The 23,760-nt window shown below is 46.4% G+C and overlaps 1 protein-coding gene across 15 annotated transcripts in view; it reads left to right on the forward strand.

The window, feature by feature from the left end:
- PXK (PX domain containing serine/threonine kinase like) overlaps positions 1-23,760 on the forward strand; it is a 100,802-nt gene that overhangs the window by 43,197 nt on the left and 33,845 nt on the right. For 14 of the 15 annotated variants that reach the window (XM_078152110.1, XM_078152112.1, XM_020968945.2 and 11 more), the window contains exons 3-7: positions 131-178; positions 11,048-11,234; positions 19,182-19,259; positions 20,800-20,873; positions 21,624-21,698. In XM_078152110.1, the coding sequence (XP_078008236.1) occupies positions 131-178; positions 11,048-11,234; positions 19,182-19,259; positions 20,800-20,873; positions 21,624-21,698 (462 nt within the window). Of the gene's footprint in view, positions 1-130; positions 179-11,047; positions 11,235-17,543; positions 17,678-19,181; positions 19,260-20,799; positions 20,874-21,623; positions 21,699-23,760 lie in introns of those variants that run through there. The other variant, XM_020968954.2, reaches the window with a different exon arrangement.

The raw sequence follows: 23,760 nt of genomic DNA on the forward strand, positions 1-23,760 counted from the left end.
AGATGCCTAGTACAGTGTTCCATAGTAGTTGCTCAACAAATGTTTGTCAAGTAGCTTAATTTTCTTGTGGACTTGGAGAGAGATGGTTGATACCTGCTGACTGAAAATATCATGGTCTTGTCCCCTGCAGATTGTGAGAAGATACAGCGACTTTGACTTACTCAACAGCAGTTTGCAGGTGAGTGTTGGGAAAAACCAATGTGCTTGTGGGGGGAGTGTTGGGAAAAACCAATGTGCTTGGGGGCAGGGGGAATGTTGGGAAAAACCAATATGCTTGAGGGCAGGGGCGTGTTGGGAAAAACCAAAATGCTTGGGGGCAGGGAATGTTGGGAAAAACCAATATGCTTGGGGGCAGGGAGAATGTTGGGAAAAACCAATGTGCTGGGGGGGGAGGTGTTGGGGAGAAACCAGTGTGTGGGGTTGGGGTGATGAACAGTCAGAATGCAAACCAAGAAATCACCGGATCTCTGGTGCAGGAGACAAAGACCACCTGTAGGCACCTAGAATTCAACTTTCACAAATCAATGACCAGCTATTTTTGTCAGGCGTTTGAGTTCAGAATAAGTCACTGCCCAGCCAGCAGACATTGACCCAACATGCTTGTGTTTGACTGTTGGGCCTCTTAGGTGGTAGCTTTCCCTTGCAAAAGCTCTTCCTCCTTCCTTGAAATTAAATGCTGGAAACAGTAGTGAGACTCAGGCTTTCTTGCCATGGTTCTTAGCCAGGATGAGAATCAATCCATCCACAAACATTTATCCGACACCTGCTCTGTGCTGGGTACCATGCATGCTGCGAGGGGTACCAAGGAAGAGAGTGAGCTAATCTTTGCTGATGTGACTAATGGTCTCCTGTGAAGCCTCTGCTGGGCCCAAAGAGCCACGTGGCTGTCTTAGCTTTTGTGTTTCGCTTCGCAGATTGACCCAGAATCCAATGTTTTGCATTTCAGAGAACTCTCTGGCTTGCATTGGGAAGTTGGTTTGGTATATCTCATGAAACCCTTTGACTCTTAGTGAGAAAAGGAACCTATGGACTTGTTATTATTTCAGGATGGGAAGAGAGGGGCAGCAAGGTTGGAGGAAGTTGTGACTCCAAATGGATGGAAAGAACCTCATATGCCACTGACCGGAAAAATCAAGGACGTTAGCCAGCCGGTCATTTATTAAGCACCTATCACATGCCAGGCCTGGTGCCTGGATGTACAAAGACAAATGTTTAAACAGCCCTTACAAAGAAGTGGGATGGGGGGGGTGGGAGGGAGAGACAATGGCCTTCGCTCGGGGAGGCTGATGTTTCGTTTGCTCAAAGCTGAACGTTGTTGACCAAACTTCTGAAAATGCCACGTTGAGATCCCCAAATGTGGGAAACCTACACATTCTCCTTTGCCTCGGGACTGGTCCGTTTATAGACCTGCTTGTCCACTGATGCACCTGACAAAGATTGAATTATCTTCTCTGAAGCATTTAATCCATTTCATTTCAACACGAGAGTAGGGCGTGTGCTGACATTCTCAATCCAGTGTCTAAGAGCTGAGCATCAATTCACTGCTTCTCTCCCCAAGCTCTCCCTGCTCCCTGGGCCCGCTGGACAATTCTCACCGTGCTATGACCATTCTCATTTGTCTTTCTCTCTTTGGGGAAAGAGTCGTCTTATCATGGTTTTATCAGAAAGGGCCCGAGGCAGAGGTAGTGCCCAATGGAATTTTTGCGAAGGTGGAGTTTGAGAGCCAAAGAGCAAAACATTCGTCTAGAAAAGGGGAGGACAGCTAGGGATGTTCTTTCTTGTCTGTCCTTCCTTTGGAAGCTGGAGGGTGGGTCCCTGCAAGCCCCAGATCAGAGAGGATGAGGCCTTTTTCCAGAGTAATCTTCCCTTAAGAAAATGTGGTCTCAGAAAGGCACATGCTTATTCCAAATACAAATGTACGTGTGTATTTACATTGGCACACTCCAGGCTGGACACAGCCAGATATTTCAGCAGGAGACTTGTCAGAATCTGAATAAACGCAGGAACACACATTTAGAAACAGACTTCAAGACACCGTCACGTAGCGAGAAGACGCCCTTCCTTTCTGCTCCTTCCTGATGCTCCATTGAGTAATTCAAGACAGATCTGAAGGACAAACAAAGCCCAGCCCTTTGGAACTGGGCCAGGCCCGAGCCGGGACTCCCCTTCCGCTGCCACAGCAGAGGCAGAGCTGACTGTGTGTAGCCCAGGTCCTTGAGGAGGCCTCCAAGGAATCTCCATTCATGAGGACTAATGTTCCTTTAGGCCTTTTTCTCAGGGTCAGAGAATGTATTGAAGAATAAGATGCTTTTCTGAGAGCTGCCCCCCCCTTGGGTGACCTTGGGCTAAGCGTCCACCCTTTCTGGGCTCTTAGTGCTTGAGGCCTGGGAAGTAAGCTGTGAGGAGGGGGATGCCTTTTGTCACTCAAGGGCCACTTTATTCCAGACCTCCCACTCATTCCCCATTGGAAAGTAGGAATGGGTGGCTTTAGAAGTGTCAGGATTAGGGGCAGCCAGGTGGCACAGTGGATGGAGCGCGGCCCTGGATTCAGGAAGCCCTGAGTTCAAGTCTGGCCTCAGACTCTTGACACTAGCTGTGTGACCCTGGGCAAGTCACTTCACCCCATTGCCTCGCCCCCAAAAAATAAAACGTCAGGTTCATGGCCCGGCCCACTTGGTGAAGGTGGTATATAAAATGGAAAGACTGCCCCCCCCATTCCACAAAATGCTCAGGAATGTTTATAATTAGGAACTTGACTCAATGTCTCCCAATGAAATGCAGTGTTGAGCAGGACCTAGAAAATGCCTCGTCTGGCTGAAGAGTTCTGTGATGCTGGGAGTCCATCGGGGCTCTTGGCCTGTTTCTTCATCTATAAAATGGGCAGTTGGAGTCACTTGTCTCTAAGAGACAGAAAGGCGCTGAGGTGCAGTAGAAAGGCCACAGACCATGGAGTCAGAAGTCCTGAATTTAAATCCCGACTCTGCTGTTTACTCCCCTTGTGACCTTGGGTAATCATGGTAACTTCTCTGTGCCTCAGTTTTCTTCCCTGTAAAATGAGGGGTTGGATTGGATAGCCTCTAGGTCCCTTCTGGCTCCAGGTCTAGGATTCTAGGGTCCCTCCCATTTCTCAAAGTGTCACTGTACTTTGTTAGTGCAGGCTTAAGAGATAAGCTGCTCACCCCGAGAAAACTTAGAAGAAATGAAGGCTAGGGACTTGGGAATAAAGAACAACTTGGTTGAAGGCAATTTGTGAATCGATTTGAAAGAACCCCTGGTTTTGCTAGAAATGGTGAAAGGAAGGATGACACACCCAGCCCAGGGGGGTGGTTCCCCCCAGGTAAGGGGATCGGCTTCTTGAAGTTGCACATAGAACTCAGGGCTTCCCTGGACTGGTCTGTTTCAGCTTGAAAGCACACGGCCTCCTGCGTGGTTACCTTTCCTCTCTGTATTGTTCTACAGCAGGTATTGGGAGTGAGTCCCAGGGGGATTCCGGGGGCTTTCATATCTGGCTCTCCCCCTTGGAAAGGACATAAAAAGGAAAGCAGCTCAGGATGTTAGAGAGAGTGCCAGAAGAAAGGCAAAAGGGGCCATGCATGCACATTCCTTTCCTGTGCCTTTGACACTGGCTCAGGTGGTGGAGGAGGCTGGGCTATGTGGACTTGTCTGCCAGCAGGTGTTGGCTTTTTTCTTTTTAGTCACTAGGGTGCTAAACCTTATACTCTGCAGTTGGTGTCAGACAAGCTTTTAGAAGTTGGGAGAGTGGTCAAAAAAGAACAGAGGCCATCTCCTGAATTCTGACGTTTAAAAAGAAATGCTCGCTTCAGAAAGAAGCCAAAATACACATTTTTGCATAATGTTGCTTTATGAGAGGCAGTGTGATGTGCTAGATAGGGACTTGTACTTAGAGGCAGGAAGATGAGTTCAAATCCTGACTCAGGCACTTACTGGCTGTGTGACCCTTAACCTCTCTGTGCCTCAGTTTCCTCGTCTATAAAACAAAAGCAGTTCTGGATCTCTGATCTCACATAATAGTTCCTGATGTGCATTTGGTAGAGGAAGTTTCCTATCCAGGAACCCCCCAACACACACATCAGTGAATTCATGTATCTAAATGCTCCTAGCACACCCCTTCCCTTTTTTCATTTTTTTTCTTCCTTTTTATTTCTTGGGAATACTTATTTTAATGTCTAAAAGTTGAGGGAAGATCAAATTCTCCATGGCAGGGAGGAGGGGCCATGACATCCCCTATTACTGTAACCTGGGAATAAAGACTGCAGCTCCCCTGAACAGCCTGACAAGACCTGACATGATGTCTGCAAAGACTGGTGAGCTTTCCTTGAGTGAAATGAACCGTGAAGGATTAGCTTGGTTGTAAACACAGAACCCTCCAAGCCCGAACCAGTGAGACGCTCTGTGAAACACATTCTCGAGCCACCCCCTCCGCCACCACTTGGCCTGGAAATGAGAGAAGTGTGAAAGAGTGCAGGCAAGCTCGGCTGTGGCCTTTCCCTCACGTTCAACTGGAGGTTGGCTGTCGAGTGGGTTCCCGGTGGTCCAGCCTGATTCCCTGCTCACAGCATCACCCTGTCACAGTAATGCTGCTTTGCCTCCAGGCCTGGGCTCTGCCTATACCCAGCCATTCATCTCAGACCCCAACAATTCAGTTGTAGCGTTTTAGAGTTTTTTCTGTTTTATCATCAACTTAAATATCAGCAGACATGGACATTTTAATGCACAGATCAAAACTGAAAAGAGGATTGTATGTGAATGTGTGAACTTCAGTCTCCTACTTTTTAAAGGTGTAGATTAAATTTAACGCAGTAATAACAGCCCTGCCCTGTTTATCTGGCTCCCTTCTTTGAGCTTTCTTAGTGGCATTTTTACGTGTTTTCTTGACTCCCTTTTCTTTTTTTCCTTCTTTTTTTTTTTAAATTAATTAATTTATTTTTAGTTTTCAACGATCGCTTCCAAAGCTTTTGAGTTTTAAATTTTTTTCCCGCCTCCCTCCCCCTCTTTCCTCCTTTATTTGTGTCACTGTCACCATCCACAAACTCCTCCTCACATGCCCCCCTTCCCCTCCACCTGGGTCTTCAGATTACATCCCCCCCTTGGCTTTACCCTCTGTGCCCCATTCACAAAAATAAGAAAAAGTGATTGGTTAGCCTCTGTACCCTGTGAGTTCATTCTTCTCTGTTCAGAAATATACATACTTTTATTTGTCAGTCAATAAGCATTTTTTAATATTGAACTCATTTCAGTTTTTTTTTTATTATTGTGAACTATCTTTTCAACAAAATTTCCTTCCTTATTTCTTTATTTCTATAAAGGTGCCATTGCCTCGTTCATTACTCAGACTTAAAGCCTTAAAGTTATTTTTTATTCTTCCTTCTTCATTATACTCTGCTTTCAGTTCCTCCCTGGCAATTCTATTTCTATTTTATTTTATTCTTCAGTTTTCAACATTCACTTTTATAAGATTTTGAGTTTCAAATGTTTTTCTCCCTCCCCTGTCCCTTCCCTAAGAGGGCATGCAATCTGTTATAGGCTATACTTGTACAATCGTATTAAACGTATTTACACATTAGCCATGTTGTAAAAGAAGAATCAGAACAAAAGGGAAAAACCACGAGAAAGAAAAAAACAACAAAAAAAGAGAAAATAATATGCTTTGATCTGCAGTCATACTCCATCAGATCTTTCTCTGGATATGTATAGCATTTTCCATCATGAGTCTTTTGGAATTGTCTTAGCTCATTGCATGGCTGAGAAGAGCTAAGTCTATCAGAGTTGGTCATCGCACAATGTGGCTGTTACTGTGTTCTCCTGGTTCTGCTCACTTCACTCAGTATTAGTCCGTACAAGTCTTTCCAGATTTTTCTGAAGTCTTCCTGCTCATCATTTTTTTTCTTTTTTTCTCATCATTTCTTATAGTGCAATAGTGTTCCATTTCATTCATATACTACAATGTGTTCAGCCATCCCCCAATTGATAGGCATCCCCTCAATTTCCCATGCTCTGCTACCACAAAAAGAGCTGCTTCAGTAAGCATTTTTAAGCACCTACTATGTGCTGGGCAGTATGCTAAGTGCTGGGTATACCAAAAAAGGCCAAAGACAGTCCATGTTCCCAAGAAGCTCCCAGGATAATGGGAGAGATCACATGCAAACGGCTCTGTATGAACAAATCACATAAAAGATAAAATGGAGATAATCAGAGACAAAGCACTAGTAATTAAAGGGTTGGGAAGGGCGGCGGTTCTTATCTGAGACTTGAAGTCCGGGAATCCAGGAGACAGTGATGAGGAGGGATCAAATTTCAGGCAGGGAGGAGAACCAGAGAAAATTCCAGTGTCAGGACATGAGGCATCACATTCCAGGAACAGTAGGAGGGCCGGTGCACTGGTCCATAGGTGGGGGGTAAGAAGACTGGGAAAGTGGGAGGGGGCGGTCTGAAGAGGGCTTCAAATGCCAAACAAAGGATTTGTATTTGATCCTGGAGGATGGGAAGTCCCTGGAGCTTTCTGATCCCTCTGTCTCCACTGGCTGGCTGCCATCCCACCTGCAGAGAATCGAGGACAAAAGAGTTGACTGACAACATCCAAAGCCGCAGAGGGGTCAGAAAGGGTGAGGTGACATGGCTAGACCTGTCCTTTAGAAACACCACTTTGACAACTGTGAGGAGGATAGACTGGGGCAGGAGACGCTGGAGGTAGGGGAATCAGTCAGTAGACCGCTGAGGGAGTCCAGGTGTGAGGCAATACGTGACCTGCCCCAGGGTGGGAGAAGTGGCAGCAGAGGGAAGGCAGCAAATATGAGAGTTTCCATAGGTGAGACTGGAAGGGCTTAGCAACAGGTCATATATGGGGAGGTGAGAGAGAGTGAGGAGGTAAGAATGTCACCTCGTTGTGGGCCTAGGTGACTGGGAAGATGGTTCTACCTCAGCAGCATTAGGGACTTAGGAAGAGGGGAGGGTGTATATGGGAGAAAGGAGAATGACTTCAGGTTTAAATGTGTTGAGATGTCTGTGGCAATCCAGTTTTGGATTTCCAGTGGGCACTTGGAGTTAAGACTGGAAGTCAGAAGAGAGGATAGGGCTGGACAGATGAATTTGAGAAGCATTAGTACAGAGGTGTTCATTGAATCCATGGGAGCTTGTGAGAGTTTAGAGGGAGAAGAGAGTAGGGCCTAGGACTGTGCCACCATTGACAGGGATGAGCTGGACAAAGACCCAGCAAGGGAGACTGGAAGAGGTAGGTAGAAGTACCAGGAGGGAGCACTGTCACAGAAACCCGGAGAAATCAAGGATGAGAGAGTTGATTGACAACATCACAGGCTAGAGAGGAGTCAAAAAGGGTGAAGACTGCGAAAAGGCCATTGGATGTTGTCAGTCAGGAAATCACTGGTAACTTTGTTGTGATTCACTTGTTTCAGTCGTGTCCAACCCTTTGTGGCTCCGTTTGGGGTTTTCTTGGCAGAGATACTGGAGTGCTTTGCCATTTCCTTCTCCAGCTCATTTTACAGAGGAAGAAACTGAGGCAAATGGAGTTAAGTGACTTACCCAGGGTCACACAGTGTCTGAGGCTGGATTTGAACTCATGAAGAGGAGTCTTCCTGGTTCCAAGCCTAGTGCTCTCACCACTGCTCCACCTAGTTGCTTTGGGGAGAGCCATATCAGTTGAATGGTGAGGTCAGAATCCAGGTGATAGAGAGTTGAGAAGAAACAAAGCTAAGGAATTGATTGTAGACTGCCTTTTCAAAGGATGTAACTACAGAAGGGAGGAGAGATGTGGAGATGGATTAATGAGGTGAGGATTTTTTGAGGAAGGGAAGGACATGGGCACGTTTACAGATTTTAGGGAAGCAGATGGGAAAATGGACGAGAAGTGAAAGGGTAGGAATGATAGGGATGCCATCTGCTTGAGAAGACAAGATCATTTGTGCATGAAGAGGGGTTTTCCCTGGTTAGAAGGGCCTCCTCTTCATGTGAGATGGGGGTGGAGGAGGAGATTGTGGCAGAAGGCAGCCAAGCGTTGGGAGACGAGGAGGCAGCTCTCAGCAAATGATCTCCATTTGTTCAGTCAAACGTGAGGCAGGGCTCTCAGCTGAGAGGGTGAGGGAGGGTGGCCATGTGTGAAGAGGGATGAAAATGTTTGGAAGAGCCTTGTGCTAAGTTGGGATGGTGTGTTAATTAGTGAGGTGTAAAAGGATTTTCCTGTCCCAGTGAGGGCCCGGTTGAGGTTGGGTAATGTAAATTTGTAATGGCCCATCGGAACACTCATCCTCTTCTCCAGCTCTGTTCAGGAGCACATGTGTGGGAGGGAGGGAGGGCAGCAGATGCTGGGAGTGATCCAAGGCTGAGGGTTGGCTGGGCAAGATCAAAGATACAATAAGGGAAGGGAGAAAGAGACTCAGGAGGGGAGGACAGTGTAGAGTTGAAGAACTGGTTTACCAGGGAGTCAAGATGGGGAAGGAAGAAGAGTATGGCCTGGGAAAGAACTGAAGGGCCGAGGGTTGAGAGGTCACACCAAGGATGAAGAGCAGGGACTGGGGTAGCAAGGTAGAGGGAGAGGTGGAATGACGACAGATTATGATGAGAGAATTCAGAATTCATGAACACGGAAGCCCAAGTATCTCAAGGCCAAGGGTATGGCCCTTCATTTGCCACCAGCTACTCTGCGTGGTTTCAGCACCAGTATCGTCCTCAGGCCTTCATGCTGGGTACCTTCTGGTGCCCCTCCTCCCCTTGGCAGCTTCCTTTTTGTGTGTTTGTTCCCCCCCCCCTTAGATTGTAAGCTCCCTGAGGGCAGGGACTGTCTTCCTTTTTCTTAGTTGTATCCCCAGTGCTTAGTGCTGTGCCTGCCACATAGCAGACACTTTATGTAAGCGAGGTTGGGTGGCCAAGAAAGAGACAGCTCGCCCAAGGGAAGCCCACTTTTATGTATCAGAAAAAGGATCTGAAATGAAAATGGTCTACTTAACAGCAAATTGCTCTGTGGAAAGGAAGAAGCAAAACATCTGTTGTGTGTCTCCTCTGGCATTTTTTAAATAATTAAATTGTCAAAACAGAAGGTTTGGAATTGGCAGTTGTGGGTTATATCACGGCCAAGATCTGACTGCATCTTTATTGCTTGAAAAACATTTCTGAGTGAAACTGGTTAAGCCTGCTTTGCATATGTGGAGCTATTACATCCCTTCTGCTATCTTCAACGTGCCCTTCTCTTTACATTTTCTTTTTTTTTCTAGTACCCTGTTTTAGACTAACCATCTTCCTAAACGAGGGCAGTAAGGAATTGTATTACTCTTTGAAAGTGATTTTCTCATTGAATTGCTTTCCTGACATGGTTTTATAGGCTGAAAAAAAAATCCAAATAAAGATTTGAAATTAACCAAAGCAAGAGATATGTAGAAGCCCTGGGGGTGGGGGGGAGAGGGAGGGTGAGGCTGGGAGCTAGAGAATTTCCTTTTAGGGAAATTTCTTTTTTTTTCTTTTTTCAAACAAGTAAAACAGTATATTATGAAATTTAAGCAGTAATAAAACCAATTAAACTTATATTTGCAACTAATTAAACGTAACCGTGCAAAAACTAACAATCTTCATTTACTCCCTGCCTTGTGTGTCCTGTTTTCTTTGCCCATTCATCTCTGTATTGGGGTGGGTAGAATCCTTTGACATTGATAGCCGGGGTGGACTGCTTCTTCAACTGTTCTCTTCACTTCATCTCTCATAAGTCTTTCCATATTTATTTTTTTAAATAGTTTTTAATCATGAAGTTAATAACTATCACAAAACACAAATCACACATATTTTGAGATGCAAAATTAGGAAAGAAAATTGCATAAAAAACTGTGAACTGTTATATGCATTAAGACTTTTTGGACACAGTGTTTGTGTGTGTGTGTGTGTGTGTGTGTGTGTGTGTGTACACGTGGACTATTTGTGCCTGATCAGCGGCAGAGCCTTCGAAGTGAGTATTGGTCTGATCAGCCACAATCGGGCATGCTGTACCTTGACCCCAACACATTCTCTCTGAGAATGAAGAACAGTAGCCAGCCAGCCAACGCATACATAAAGTCTAGTGTAGTAGTCAGTAAATTGCTGCATTTGTATCCCCTTCTACACATTATATTTTCCTTCAGTTCCCTTAAAAAAAAAAACGCTGGGAAGACTTGTATGAACTGATGCGGAGTGAGATGAGCAGAGCCGGGAGAACTGTTACCACAGTAATAGCAACACTGTTAAAAACAAGTGACTTAGAAACGCGTAGGGCCTCTGTTTGAGGCAGTGACGGGTCCCTACCTCCTGACAGAGGGCTGGAGGACTCAGGGGGTGAGCTGATCTGTGCTGGGCGCGGCCGGTGCATGGCTTTGTTTTTCTTTTTCGATGGGTTAGAGGGTGGGATGAGGTACGAGGGAGACAAGATAGAGTTTTTGTTGTTAAAAAAAAAACAAATTTAAATTTTCGATGTGTTATTGATGTTCTTTTTCTCACCTCAATCCATTTTCTTCACGTCTTACTACATTAACGTGCCTCAGTTTCTTCAGCCGTTCCTATATGTTAGCTATTTTTATTGTGTTCTGGATGTTGGGATTTTTTTGTTGTTGTGGTTACAGAGGACACACATCCTTGAACTAGCTCTACTTTTAAAAAAATATATAATTCTTAGGGAATGTTCCCAATAATAGGTGAAAGGATATGATTATTATTATCAATAATAATAACAACTAGTATTTATATAGCACTTCAAAGGTTTCCAAAGCACTTTACATCTGTTATCTCAGTAAGAAGTAGAAGGTTGTACAACCTTCGTGATCCTAATTTTAAACTTGAAAACTTTTGGAGAACAGATCTCAGTGTATTGCAGAGACACCCATGGATTCACTGAGGACCAGTCATTTCCACGCTCTGGGCCTCAGTTTCTCATCTGTGGAATGAGGGGGCTGGCAATGCCATGCACCGTATTGATAAGGCGCCAAGTTAGTTACTTAACCTTGTTAGTGAGGAAGGTTGGGGATATAATATTTTTATCTTTGGTTTTTTTTTTCCCAAGATTTCAGGTCTAAGCCTACCTCTTCCTCCCAAAAAATTGATTGGCAACATGGATCGTGAGTTCATAGCTGAACGACAGAAAGGCCTCCAGAACTATCTCAACGTGATCACCACAAATCATATCCTGTCCAACTGTGAGCTGGTGAAGAAATTTTTAGACCCCAGCAACTATTCTGCAAATTATACCGGTAAGTGCAGCCAACCAGAACCTTTAAGAAACAGTTACAAATAAGAGGGAAGAGACAGTGTTATATATAGAAAGAGAAAAGCAGAAGTCTGGGTGAGAAAGAACTTGGACTTTTAAATTATTCAATGTTTGTTTCATTTAAGTATCCTTGATTTTCAGCTGGGGTTGGGGGGAGTGCTTAGGGGAGTGGATTTATTTCCTTTTAGCTCTGCACTACAGATACATAAAGGGAAAATTGATTTCTGTAAATGCTCATGCCTCCTATGCATTACTTTTACCTGTGTGTAGATTCTGGAGCATTATTACTTCCATCAATACTGATTTTGTATTGGGTATGTAGGTGCCTTCCTTTGATATCTATCAGATTGTCCCTCCTTGCCTTAAAGTAAGGCTTCATGAGTGAGTGGGCTGCGAGAATTCATTGCTTTGAGAACAAACTCTTCAAGATCTCAGGGTCACTTTTATGCTGTGTTAAGGCATTTCAGTAGGACAGGGGAGAATCAAGTCTTCTTAAAGGGTACGAACGTATTTGTTGCGTGTGTTACATCTCTGTCATATCCAGTAACAGCAGAGCTGTGAACAGTTCAAAATGGCAGCTAATTAAAAAGCATTTACATTTAGCTTGGCAATGGCCTTGTAGACTGACATTTTTAAATGTGGGTATTGCTAAGAAGTCTACTTAAAAGGGACTTCGGGGCAGCTAGTTGGCACAGTGGATAAAGTTCCCACCTTGGAGTCAGAAGGACCTGAGTTTCAAATGTGGTCTCAGACACTTGACACTTACTAGCTGTGTGACCCTGGGCAAGTCACTTAACCCCAACTGCCTCACCAAAAAAAGCAAAAAACAAAAAACAAAGAGGAGGGCTGGGAAGCTATCTAGTGTCCCCATTCTGACCTTTGCTTATCTCCTCCCTGAAATCAGTCTGTGCCAAACACCAGCCTAAGGAGAGCAGCTTTTTTTCATATCTTCGCTGGAGCAGAGGCCCTAGTAAAACATTTGATCTTAAAAGGGCTTCTCTGATGGGTGCAAAGGGATAATGCAGAGTAACAACATGATGGCACCAGATGTCAACAAGCAAGTTATTAAAATTTCATAAAGTCTGTGCCCTTGGAGTGATCACCGTGATAAAATACCAGAAAATGTTGCAGATGAACTGGTAAATAATGCTTAGCTGTGGCCTGTTTGTTTAAAAAACAAAAACCAACGATCGTGGGAGCGAGGGCCAAGAATGTCTAATGTGATTTTGTTAATAAACCGGTCCTGTCGATTTGGCTTACCCAAGCTCACGTTGTCTCTCTGCCCCCTTCTTGTTTGCTGCCACCACCTTCGCTCAGGTGTTCAATGCCTCTTCTTTGAGCTGTCTCTAAGTCACTCATCTATCCTCCTAATCTAATCAGTCCTTTGCTCGCTTGCCAACATCATGCCAACTCTCCTCCTCAGAATCCTTCCATGGCTCCCAACTCTTGGCCTGGCAAAGGCCCTCCGCAAGATGGCCTCCACAGGTAGGCCTTCCAGCCCAGTTTGGCCCTGGTCCCTTTCATGGACTCTGTGTCACATTCCAGTGAGTTCAGACGACTCTCTGGAGTGTCTTACGTAGGTTCATGTCTTCTCTCTCCAGTGGGCTCAAGGCTCCGTGTTCTTTTCTGTTATGATCCTTCTGCCTTGCGCTCGGTGAATATTTATCAAATTGGCCTGGAACTAGAAAACAAGACTTACTTATTGATTTGCTTATTTCACCACTGTGGTGAAAAGTGATTGTGAGGATCTCAGTCTTTAGTTTAATAAGTAATGGAATCCTCAGATAATATTCTCTTATGACAGAGGAGAGAGGTTTTGTTCCTCTTTCACAGATGGGGAGGTTGATAGTCATACAGATGTCACACAGATGTCATATAGTCCATCACTATATTATCGATAGTTTAGAGAAGAGAGCACATTACACTCCTGCGTCCCACTCCTGGTTGAGAATCGGCCCATCAGTTTGAAGAGTCATACAGGGGTCAAATAAAATTACATTTAGGAGATGAGGGGGAGGGGACACACAAAGCCAATTCGGAAACCACATTAGCCTTGAGTTATGAAATCGATGGTTTTGTTGGTTTTTCTTCACCAGCAGTTAGGTGGCTCAGTGGATGGAGCTCTGGATATGGAGCCCGAGTTCAAATCTAGCCTCAGGCACTTAACCTCTGTCTGCCTCAGTTTCCTTAGCTGTGAAGTGGGGATAATAATAGCACCTACCTCTCAAGGTTGTTGCGAGGATCAGATGAGATGATGTTTGTACAGAGCTTAGCCTGGTGCCTGGTGGTAGTAAGTGCTTAAGCATTTATTCCACTCCCCACTCAATGCAGCAGAATGGCCAGCAGCCTCCAGAGCCGTAGCTGTAGCCTGGTGGTCTCCTCGAGGCCACATCAGGATCCATTCTGACTGACAGGGGAGGTAGGATCTGAGGTGAGGAAGTCAGGCCTGCAGGGCACCCGGGGGATCACAGAGAGCTGAGACCCAGAGGTGGGAAGAGCTGGCCCTGCCAGAGGGGACAGCTCTTCTCAAGTTGAAAATCGGGGCTGGGGAACTTGAGCAGCCTTTGCAGTCCTTTTTGGCATTACACACACATGCACACACACACACACACACACACACACACACACACATCCACACTCACACACACATATATACTTGCACACGTGCTCACACTCAAAAGCATGCACACACCCCCACGTACTCACACCCACTTCATTATTGTCTCAGGCCCTCTCCATCCTCCTCTCCACCACAGGGAGTTAGAGAAAGGAGCCAGGAGCCTGGGGCCCTGTGAGAAGGATGATGAGGGTCATCGAAAGCCTCTGCTGAGCTCTTGTAAGTGGCTGGAAGCCACCGTTTGGACAAGAGTCTTAGTAAAATTCACCTGCCATGGAGCAGGGCATTTTCCTCCATTTGAGAGAGGCTAACTAAGGCCTGTGGGAGGAAATGGAGCACCCCGGAGCTTGCTCTCTGACCCTAGCTTACCAGTAGGTGGAGAAAAGGGAAACACAAGCATTTGTGGTGATGGGCCTGTTGCACCATCTGTTGGCTCCTGTGGGCGGTTGTACCTTGTGTTTCATCACCTTGTAAGCCGCTCACTATCTCGGTGCCCAGCCTGGTCAATGATATGCTGATCTCCCTGATAATGAAAATATCAGCCTTCTTTCTCCCCCACTCCGATCCTTGGGAAGTTCAGCGCTCCCTTGCCACCCTGAGAAGGGTTTCAGGAGCCCTTCCCTCCCTCTTGGATTTGATCATGCATGCACGCCTCTGCCCCCGGTCCTTTCCAGGGTGCGGGGTGTTGATAGCACAGGTGTGCCTCATTTCAGGCTTTGAGCCCTACCATTGTGGCTCTGAAGGCATCATGGCAGAAAAGGACCCCTGACAGCACTTTAGAGTTTGCAAAGCACTGTACATGCCTGATCTAGGAGGTGGGAGCTAATAGCTAAAATTTATATAGTGCTTACTCTGTGCTACTTAGCACTATGCTAAGTGCTTTACAGTAATTATCTCACTTGAAACTCACAACAACCTTAGGTGCTATTATTATCCCCATTTTGCAGTTGAGGAAAGTGAGACAAACAGGTTAAGTAACTTGCCCAGGGTCACACGTCTGGAGATAGGTCTTCCTGATTCCCAAGTCCAGCATTCTCTTCTGTCCTCCATGTTTAACTGTAGACCATGGTGGGCAGACCTGGGAGAGTAAGAGGTGTGGGGAGAATGGAGTTGGTGTTCAATGAACACGCCCCAGGATGTGCCTTATCCAGCAACACCATAGAAGCCCTGTGGGCAGGTCTGGGTGTAGGGGTTTTTTCTGCAGCTGCTCAGCCAGACCTCCTATCTCATCCCTTTTAGGAGCTACTATGTCTTTATTTTAGTGTTCATTTTTAATAAGCTTTTATTGATATCTTTTATTTTAAATCATTGGCATTCCCTAATGCATCCTTTCCCCTTTGCTGTCCCAGAGATCCATCCCTTATGACAAAGAAGCAAAAACTTTAGCAAAACTAAGCAAGATTTAAAAAAAAAATCTGGCAGTATTCCATAGGCAGAATTCCCAGCACCCCTCTCCCCCACACCAGCAGCCAGCAGAGGCCTCTTCTTATGCCTTGCCTTTGGGGCCAGGCTTGGTCATCATGATTTCATGCCATTCATTTTCTGTTGCTTTGTTGTGCCCTTCATTCACATTGCTGGGGTCCTTGTGTGCACTGTCCTCCTGGTTCTGCTGACTTCACTTTGCATCAGCTCATGTAAGTCTTCCCATGCTTTTCTCATCCTAGATGTCACTTCCTAGAGCATGGCATATTCTGACACATTCACATCTAATTTGTTTAGCCATTCTGCAGTCAATGGGCATCTGCTTTGTTTCTAGTTCTTTGCTCCTACAAAAAGTGTTACTCTAAATATCTAAATCACTGTGGGGCCTTTCTTTTCGGTCCTAACCGTCTTGGGTTATCTGGGCTAAGATATTTTCAGCATCTACACGGAGCCCTCAGGACTTCCAGTACGGGAGGTGAGGCTGAGGGTTGGGAAGGACCAGAGGAGCCGTGTATGTTGGTCTCATGCACATAAACTCCTATAGGATAAAATGCATGGAATTTGGGAAAGGCCAAGGGCCCAAGTCTGATGTGCAAATGTGATAACATTCCAGTTTCTGGTGATGCTGTAGATTAGATTAGAGGTCTGCCTTCAGCTGGCCAGTTCCAGGAAGCTTCATTCTGTTTTTCAGTCACCCTGGTGTGCTTCGACATTAGCTTTCAAAGACTTGTGCTCATTGGGGGAGCTGCCGTCTTTGGAGATGGAATGCGGGAGCTCAGTAGGAAGACAGAGGATGAAATTTAATACTTTGCTCTGGATTTCCTGACTTGGGTCCTCTCCTGAGGCAGCCAGGCATTTGTTGAGTGTGCCCAGTCTGGGGAATATTCTGTCTACTGTGTGTATCGGGGAGTTAGCAAAGAAAAAGAGTCAGTGTGGTCCTCCCCTACGGGAGGCCGAGAGATCAGTGACATGATTCAAATCTGGTGACCCTTGACTGGGAGGACCTTTACCTCTCTACCACTGGAGTAGTCATAAGGGCTGATCCCCCCCAGAGGCGATACCACGATATCAAGATGCAGTCCCTTGATAAAGCCATCCTAGGCCAGAGCTGGAGGGAGTGACTTCTGACCTTCACAGATTCCAGGAAAGTCATCTGCCTTTTTTCCTCCACTCCTGGGACATACTGGTCTCTCAACCCAAAGATACTTTGGCTTTGGGAGGGCAGAGGAGAGAGGAACGTGGATGTTGCAGAGTTTTTCTTGAACTCTGTCTTGATCCTGTGATTCTGGCCTTTGAGAAAATGGTAAGAATGTTTCTCCTACTTTCTGTCCTCATTACCTTTGAATTGAGAGGTGGGAGGAGGGAGGGAAAGATGATAACCTTGTATCTCACAGAGAACAGGACTTAACCCAGCAGGGGGAAATGGCAGAACTTGGCAAATATTTGTGGCTTTTATATCACCCGGTAGAGCCCCCTTTCAAGGAACTGAGCTCTACTGGAGTGAAAAAATGCTGCAGTTTGCATACTCACATACCCACACAGCATAGAAAGGGAGTTTTCTTGAATTTCTCAGGCTCTTAAAGTCAAGAAATCAGTTTCCGTGCCCCCCCCTTTTTGTAATGAGCTAAGAGGTTCTGTCTGTAGCCTAGGAGGTAAGTGAGCTTCTCAGTCAATAAACGTGTACTCTGTGGGTCTGTGCACAGCCACACTGTGGTCCCTTGGCAGAGAGATCTTTGAATAATCCTTCCCTGAATTGGGATGAATCATTCACACTTAAGTAATTTATTTTAAAATAGCAGATGGTTTAAATTTAATATGAGTATGGAAATACCAGAAACATTTCACACCAATATTAATTAGAGTAGGTGTAAGGTTTTTGCTGTTTAAAGTTTATAGAGTTCCTGACAGGTTAGATGACATTCCAATGGTTCATCACACTTCATGTAATCAGAATAAATATTCATGGAATTGTCAGTAATCCACGGGACCTTTCTCTTTCTGTGAATCTTGTCTTACCTGTGGAGACAATTACAAGTCTTTATCAGAGTGCTTTATCGACTCCCAGCTCTCAGCTCTTAATGGCTGCTCCAAATTGGTGTCAGAATAACGTGGCTGCCAAACTGTAATTATTCTCCTTCTTCTGGGGGAGGGGTATACCGGGAGGGTCATTCCTTACCTGGAGTCCATTTTTGCTATTCTTCTAATAATACCTTGCCTGTTCTCTGGAATTTCACAGACTGAGGAAAGGAAAATTCCATAGTGATTTTGGAAGGTTGATAACTTCCACCAGTAAACCAGATCCTCTGTCTGGAGCTGAAAAGGCTCTCCTAATGGATGATCTATAGGCTAGCCCTTCATTTTGCAGATAAGGAAAGAGCCGCAGGCAGGTGAGTGACTTGCAAGGTCATCCAACTAGTAAGCATGGGAGGTGGAGGCAGAATTTGAACCCAAGTCCCCCGACTCTGGAGCCAATGCTCTTTCCACTATGCCATCCTACCCTGGAATGGTTTCATGCCTTCAAGTGTGGTGAGGGGGAGTAATGAATTAAACATGTTTTATTCCCCCAGAAAAGAAAGATGCAGCGGCTTCGATGATGTACTTTAACAACACTCCTCTTCTCATTGTCCTTGGAAATGGGAGATTGCCCCAGAAGCCAGCAGGGGGGCCTGGTTTGGATGACCAGGCATTTGTAGGACTGTCTGGCCTCCCCTTATTTTTAATCCAGTCAGTTTTCCTGGGCTGTGAGGTTTCTGTTTGCTGTATACCTCTTCTGTGTCTCTGAACGCCGTGGAGCACCCAAGATGGCCATCTTGCTCATACTACCAGCGTTAAATCTGTGTTCAGTGGAGATGGGCCTTGGGCAGTCTGGTTCCTGGCCAGTAGGGAGCCCTCTGACTCCAGCCAGGCCCTTGAGCCAGACTTCTTCTCGGCTGCAGCTCGAGACGGTGTTATTAGAGATGACCAGGGAGCATGGAGGAGAGGAAGTGATGAGTCAGGTGGCCAGCACTGCGCACCCGCCGTCTCACCTTATTTCCCTTTTCCATTGGGTCGCCAGCTCGTAGCTCAATGGGTCTTCTCTCTCTTCTCTCAGTCTCCACCACAGCTGCCCAGGTCGGCTCCTACAGCTCAGGTCCGACCCTGTCACTGCCCTACTTGGAGCTTTCAGCAGCTTGCCACCCGCTGCCCGTAGGATCAAACCAAACCCTGCATTCGAGGCCCTCCATAATCTGCCTCTCCACCACCTTCCTACCTGTCCTATCACAATCCTTTGTGAACGCCACGCTTCCTGCTGTCCCCTGAACTCCACACCTCTTGTGGATTCCCTTGAGCCTTCCCTGCGGTGCATGCCTGGAATGCACTGTGTCCTCATCTCCTCCTTCGAGGCTCGGTTCAGATACCACCTCCACTGTGAAGCTTCCCTGATTTCCCCTTCCTCCCTACGTGAATCCTGTCCCTCTATAATGTGCCTGTTTTCCATGTCACATGTACAGCCCAGGTCAGCATGTACTTGCTGAAAGAGCTTAAACTGTATAGTAGTAATAAAGTATTTTTTTTCCTATCACTTTTTAAATGGAAAGGGCCTACAGTGTGAGAATTTCATTGGTAAGCTGAGCTCCTTTGGCCTGAAACACTTGGTCAGATGAGAGGCAGCAGGGTATTGCAGGAAGAGGCAGTAGAGGGGCTTGTGTTCTAGCTTGGACAGTTGCTGTGTGTGACTGGGCACATCAGAGCCTCAGCTTCCTTGGTGCTTACACTTTGCTGCCTTTGTATGGAAAGAGCCACACAAAATGTTGATGGCTTTGTAAGCTTTAAAGTGAAATGAATTTATGAAAATAGGTGTTTGTGGTACGGGACCTGTTTCACTAACGGGCCTATAAAATGTCTTTACAGAAATTGCCTTGCAGCAGGTTTCGATGTTCTTTCGATCCGAGCCAAAGTGGGAGGTCGTGGAACCATTGAGAGATATAGGTGAGAAGCCCCAGATGCTCAGAGGCTGCCAAGCTCCGGGGTGACTTTCAGAAGCCCCCAGGCCTCGGAGCTCAGGGGCATGACCAGGTCCTGAACTCAGCGTCAGGAGCTCCTGTGTTCAGTGCAGCATTTGTGACCCTTCACTTCAGTGAAAGGTCTGAGGTCCTCCTGTGCTGACAAAGGGAATTCCTCATGCCGACAAAATGGCAGATCTGGCACCTTGGAAGGAGTTTTTAAATGAGCCATATTGTGGTGGTTTTGTTTGCTTGTTTTTAGAGACTTGCCTTCCAAGCCTGTGGAGGCTTCTTTGACTTTTGGCAGCTCAGGCATGGATGAACGGGTAGAACCTGCCTCAGAATCAGGAAACCCTGAGTTCGAGCCCTGCCTCTGACACATAGAGGCTGTGTGACCCTGAACAAGTCATTTCAGTTCTCAGGCCCCCAGGAGGAAGGGAATAAGCATTTATTAAGCACTTACTATATACCAGGCACTGTGCTAAAACTGTTTACAAATATTATCTCATTTGATCCTCACAACAACCCCAGGAGGTAGGTGCTGTCGTTATCCTTGTTTTACAGTTGTGGAAATTGAGGCAGATAGAGGTTAAGTGACTTGCCCAGGGTCACACAGCCAGTAAGTGCAGGAGGCCAGATTTGAACTCAGGTCTTCCAGACTCCAGGTATAGCTCTCAAACTAGCCACCAGTTAGCCCAGGTAACTGTATGAGCTGCAGAGTAGGTCACATCTGGACTGGGTGGAGGGAGCTTCTAGACCAATGAAATCACAGATCTGGCCCCCTGAAATGAAAAACCGTCCTGGCCAAAGGGGATGGGGGGGGTACCATTGGTCTTGGGCAGTCCCTGGGCATTCTCATTCATCCATAATGGTCAGCCATAATAGTTCTTCGTTCCATTCATTGTCTAAGTCCCAAGGAGCAAGCATGCATGCATTGTGGGTTGTAGGCCCAGGCAGGGAAGTTCTGCAGGAGGCACATAGACTTTAATAGGACTCCACCATCTTGGAGCCTCTAGAACCAGGCTTCTCGACCTTAGTGTGTCCAGGACCCTTTGGGCAGCTTGGTAAAGCCTTATTCTCAGAACAGTGGTGTTAAGGGCACAAGATAAAATCCGTAGGATTACAAAGGAAACTAGTTCCATTAAACTTTGTCCAGATACCTTCAGATATGCTAGTACTTTTAAAAAATAAGTTCGCAGATTACAAATTCCAAGCCTCTGCTCTAGACCAAGCATAGAATGGGGCTTCCAGTCAAGGCCCCCAGACAAAGTTCTTTGTTCTTTGAGTGCCCTTAACTGAGCCTCAGGAATGCTAACAAGATGAAGTAATGGCTTTATTGGGCGTCCTGGTATTTATTTCTACCTAAGATTGAGGACCTTCTTTTAAAAAAAAAATAACGAGGAAATAAAATCAGCATGAATTCAGACCAAGAAAAAAATTCTGGAATATTATCGTTTTGATCATGTCTGTGCTTTTTTCTCTTTTAAAAAAATGCCTTGTTGATGGTCCCTCTGCTCTTGTACCAGGTTGGAGGATACGGAAGAGGTATTTCTTAATGAAGACTAAGAACCAGCCTAAAGAGCGCCTCGTGCTAAGCTGGGTACGCGGGGGTTCGGTCGGTCACGGCTCTTCCTGGGTCTTTGAGAACGATGGGTTTTTTTTAAGGCTCAACAAGGACGATATATTGTCCTTGGAAATGATGCCTTCTGTCTCTTCGGGCCTTCTCAGCCCCTAGAAGTTGGTTTATTTATTAATTATTCCAAGTCATCCTAAGAACCTAGGTGTATAGATTGTGGTCTAGCTGGAAAGGACTTTAGTGGTCATCTCACCCAACTTCCTCCTTTTACCAGTAAGGAAACGGAGGCCCCAGGAGTGGAAGTAACCTCCCAGGGTCACACATTGTGAAATGTGTTGGAGCCCTGAGTGCTTCCCACTGGACCACACACCCTTTGGCACTTATTAGCTGTGTGACCCAGGGCGGGTCCCCTGCCACATAGCACCTGCCTCCTGGGTTGTTGTGAGGATTAAATGAGATAATCCAGGTCATCCCCAAAGTTTTAGTGCCTAAAGTGCTGCATAACTGTTGAGTAGGTGGTGGGCCAGCTCCTTGGTGATCTGAAAGAGGGAAGTGGTTCCCCAAGGTGGCTTTTTCAGAGTTGCCACTCTGAGGTTTGTTTCATTAAGAAAATGCCTTAATTCTTAAAAATTACACCACTGCTGGTGTTCATCCTCCGGGTTCTATGAATATGTTTGGATACATGTCATAAAAGTTGGGTCCCAGTGGGGACCTTCTTCTGCTCCTTGAGCCCCAGGCCGGGCTCAGATGTTTCCTTGTTCTCTGCCCCTCCAGGCTGACCTTGGCCCTGACAAGTACCTGTCAGATAAGGATTTTCAGTGGATCATCAGACTCCTTCCTTCCTGTTTGGTGAGTAGCTCGTCCGAAGCTGCTGATATCAAATTCCCGGCCTGGCTGCTTGGAATCTCAGGTCATAAGAAGAGATCTAGAAGCGTTTCCATTAAAAATCTAGGGAAGATGAAATGACATAGGTCTCTGTGCCCAAACCTGAGCTGATAAACCAGGGCCAGGCAGGTGGACCCTGTTCTAGGATTATTTTTCGTTTTAAGCAAACACTGGAAAGCCAAAGCCAGCCTCATCTCTGCCTGGTGCCTGATGGGGACAAGCGAAGGAGGGGGCAGAAAAACCCGCTTCTGGGGGCAAAGATCATCATAGAGGTTCCCTGGGTGGGAAATGTTTTGCCGTGATGGGAATGGTCATGGTATACTGGGTTGAAGCCAGAGGGTCTTTTTCGGAGGCAGCCTTTAGTAACCCAGGCACTTGGGATCGCGTTGCCAGATGTGTGTGGGCTCATTTAGGCCCTTGAGTTAGCGCTGCTGGCCTTCCTGATCTGTGGCTTGTGTGCTTTATTTAAAAATGAGGCAAGGAATAAAATGACCTTTAGTGTTACTGTCAGCTTTTCCATGTGGTGGCCTGGCTGCTATTTGGATGAGGCAGGAGAACCAGGTTTTTAATGGTGTTGGTGGGTGAGTAAGCAATGTGGGGTGGTGTGTGTCCTTGGATTGGTTCCTTCTCCAAGGCTGTTGTCAGCAGCCAGATTCCTTAAATGGGTGTGGCTCTAAATCCCCAAGCTATAGCTTTCCCCACCTCCCCCCCATTACTACAAGGGTTAAGGCCAAGGGGCTTCCTCTGCCTGACTGTGACACCCCTGCTGTAGGAGCACAAGGAACTCCCTCTTGTCCCTGAGTTAAATTACAGTCTCTTCTCTGGCATCAAAAGCCCCTCACACTCTCAGCCCAGCCCACCTTCACAACTGATTTTACTTACCCCTCCCCGCACTGTCCTGCCCCCAGGCCTTCCCAACACTCACTTATTCCATTCCCGGGATGTTCTATTCCATCTCCCGCCTCCACATCTATGCGTGGCCTGTCTGCCATGCCCACAATGCTCTGCCTCTCCCCTCAGCCGAACTTCAAGGTGTGTCACCCCTGGAAGATGGGGCTTTGCCCACTGCCCTGCCCCTCCTAGGATGACTTCGTCTATATAATATTACACGTCTAAAGGTATTCACTCCTCTTTAGACACGTAGTTTTCCCCGAGTGGGAGATGAGCTTTTGGAGGGCCGGCATCATTCTGCTCTTGACTCTGTATCCCTGGCTGGAAGCTCTCCATACTTGGTGCTGGTGCTGGATTGGGTTGGATTGACTCCTGCAGTGCCTTCACGCGTCCTGCGATATAAGGGAAGATGAATCGAGGAGTTGTCTAATATCATTTACAAACTTATTCTACTTTTGCAATATGGCAGCAATTTTGACAGTGGTGAGCAGAAGCTGCTTGAACCTGTCATGACCAAAGGGCCACGGTTCACCAGCTTTTGGGCAGAAGTCAAATAGAGAAGCTTTATTTTTATTACAGGACATGAAAGGGTGAGATTGATTGATTGACAGCCAGGTGACCTAAGGTTCCTACCAACTTAGGCCTGGAGCAAGCAGGTGTGTAGTAGAGGAACACAGTGGTGGAGGGAGGCTGCCCTTGAAGGCCTTGCTAAGCTGTCGCTGTCCTTGGCAGGGAGAGCAAGGCAGCTTAGTGTTGTCTGTGTGGCAGGGGTCCTCGGGAAGGGCAAAAATGAACTTGGGGTGAAGGGGGGGTGGGGAAAGTAAAGGTGATTGCTTGTTTCACTACAAAATGGAGGCCATTTTAAAGATGAAGTGAGTCTCTCATACCGGGAGAGGAGGGGAGGGGAGACGCAGGGTCCCTCTGTCTTTGCGTCCTTATACAAATCTTAGAATGATATCCTGAGCAATACCTCCCTTCCCTGCCCCCTCATCACTCCCCAGAGCTGGTCCTGCCCCATAGCTCTGAATTCTCATTGTGTTCTTAGAGAGGGTGGTGTTGTAGCATCTGCCTGGAGCCAGTATTTCCTTCTAACTGAATTGGGGTTCCGGGTTCCCCAAGGACTCTTTGTAGCTCA

The sequence above is a fragment of the Phascolarctos cinereus genome, unplaced genomic scaffold (genome assembly GCF_003287225.1).
Source record: "Phascolarctos cinereus isolate Bilbo 61053 unplaced genomic scaffold, phaCin_HiC Scaffold_4;HRSCAF=312, whole genome shotgun sequence".
Classification (NCBI taxonomy): domain Eukaryota; kingdom Metazoa; phylum Chordata; class Mammalia; order Diprotodontia; family Phascolarctidae; genus Phascolarctos; species Phascolarctos cinereus.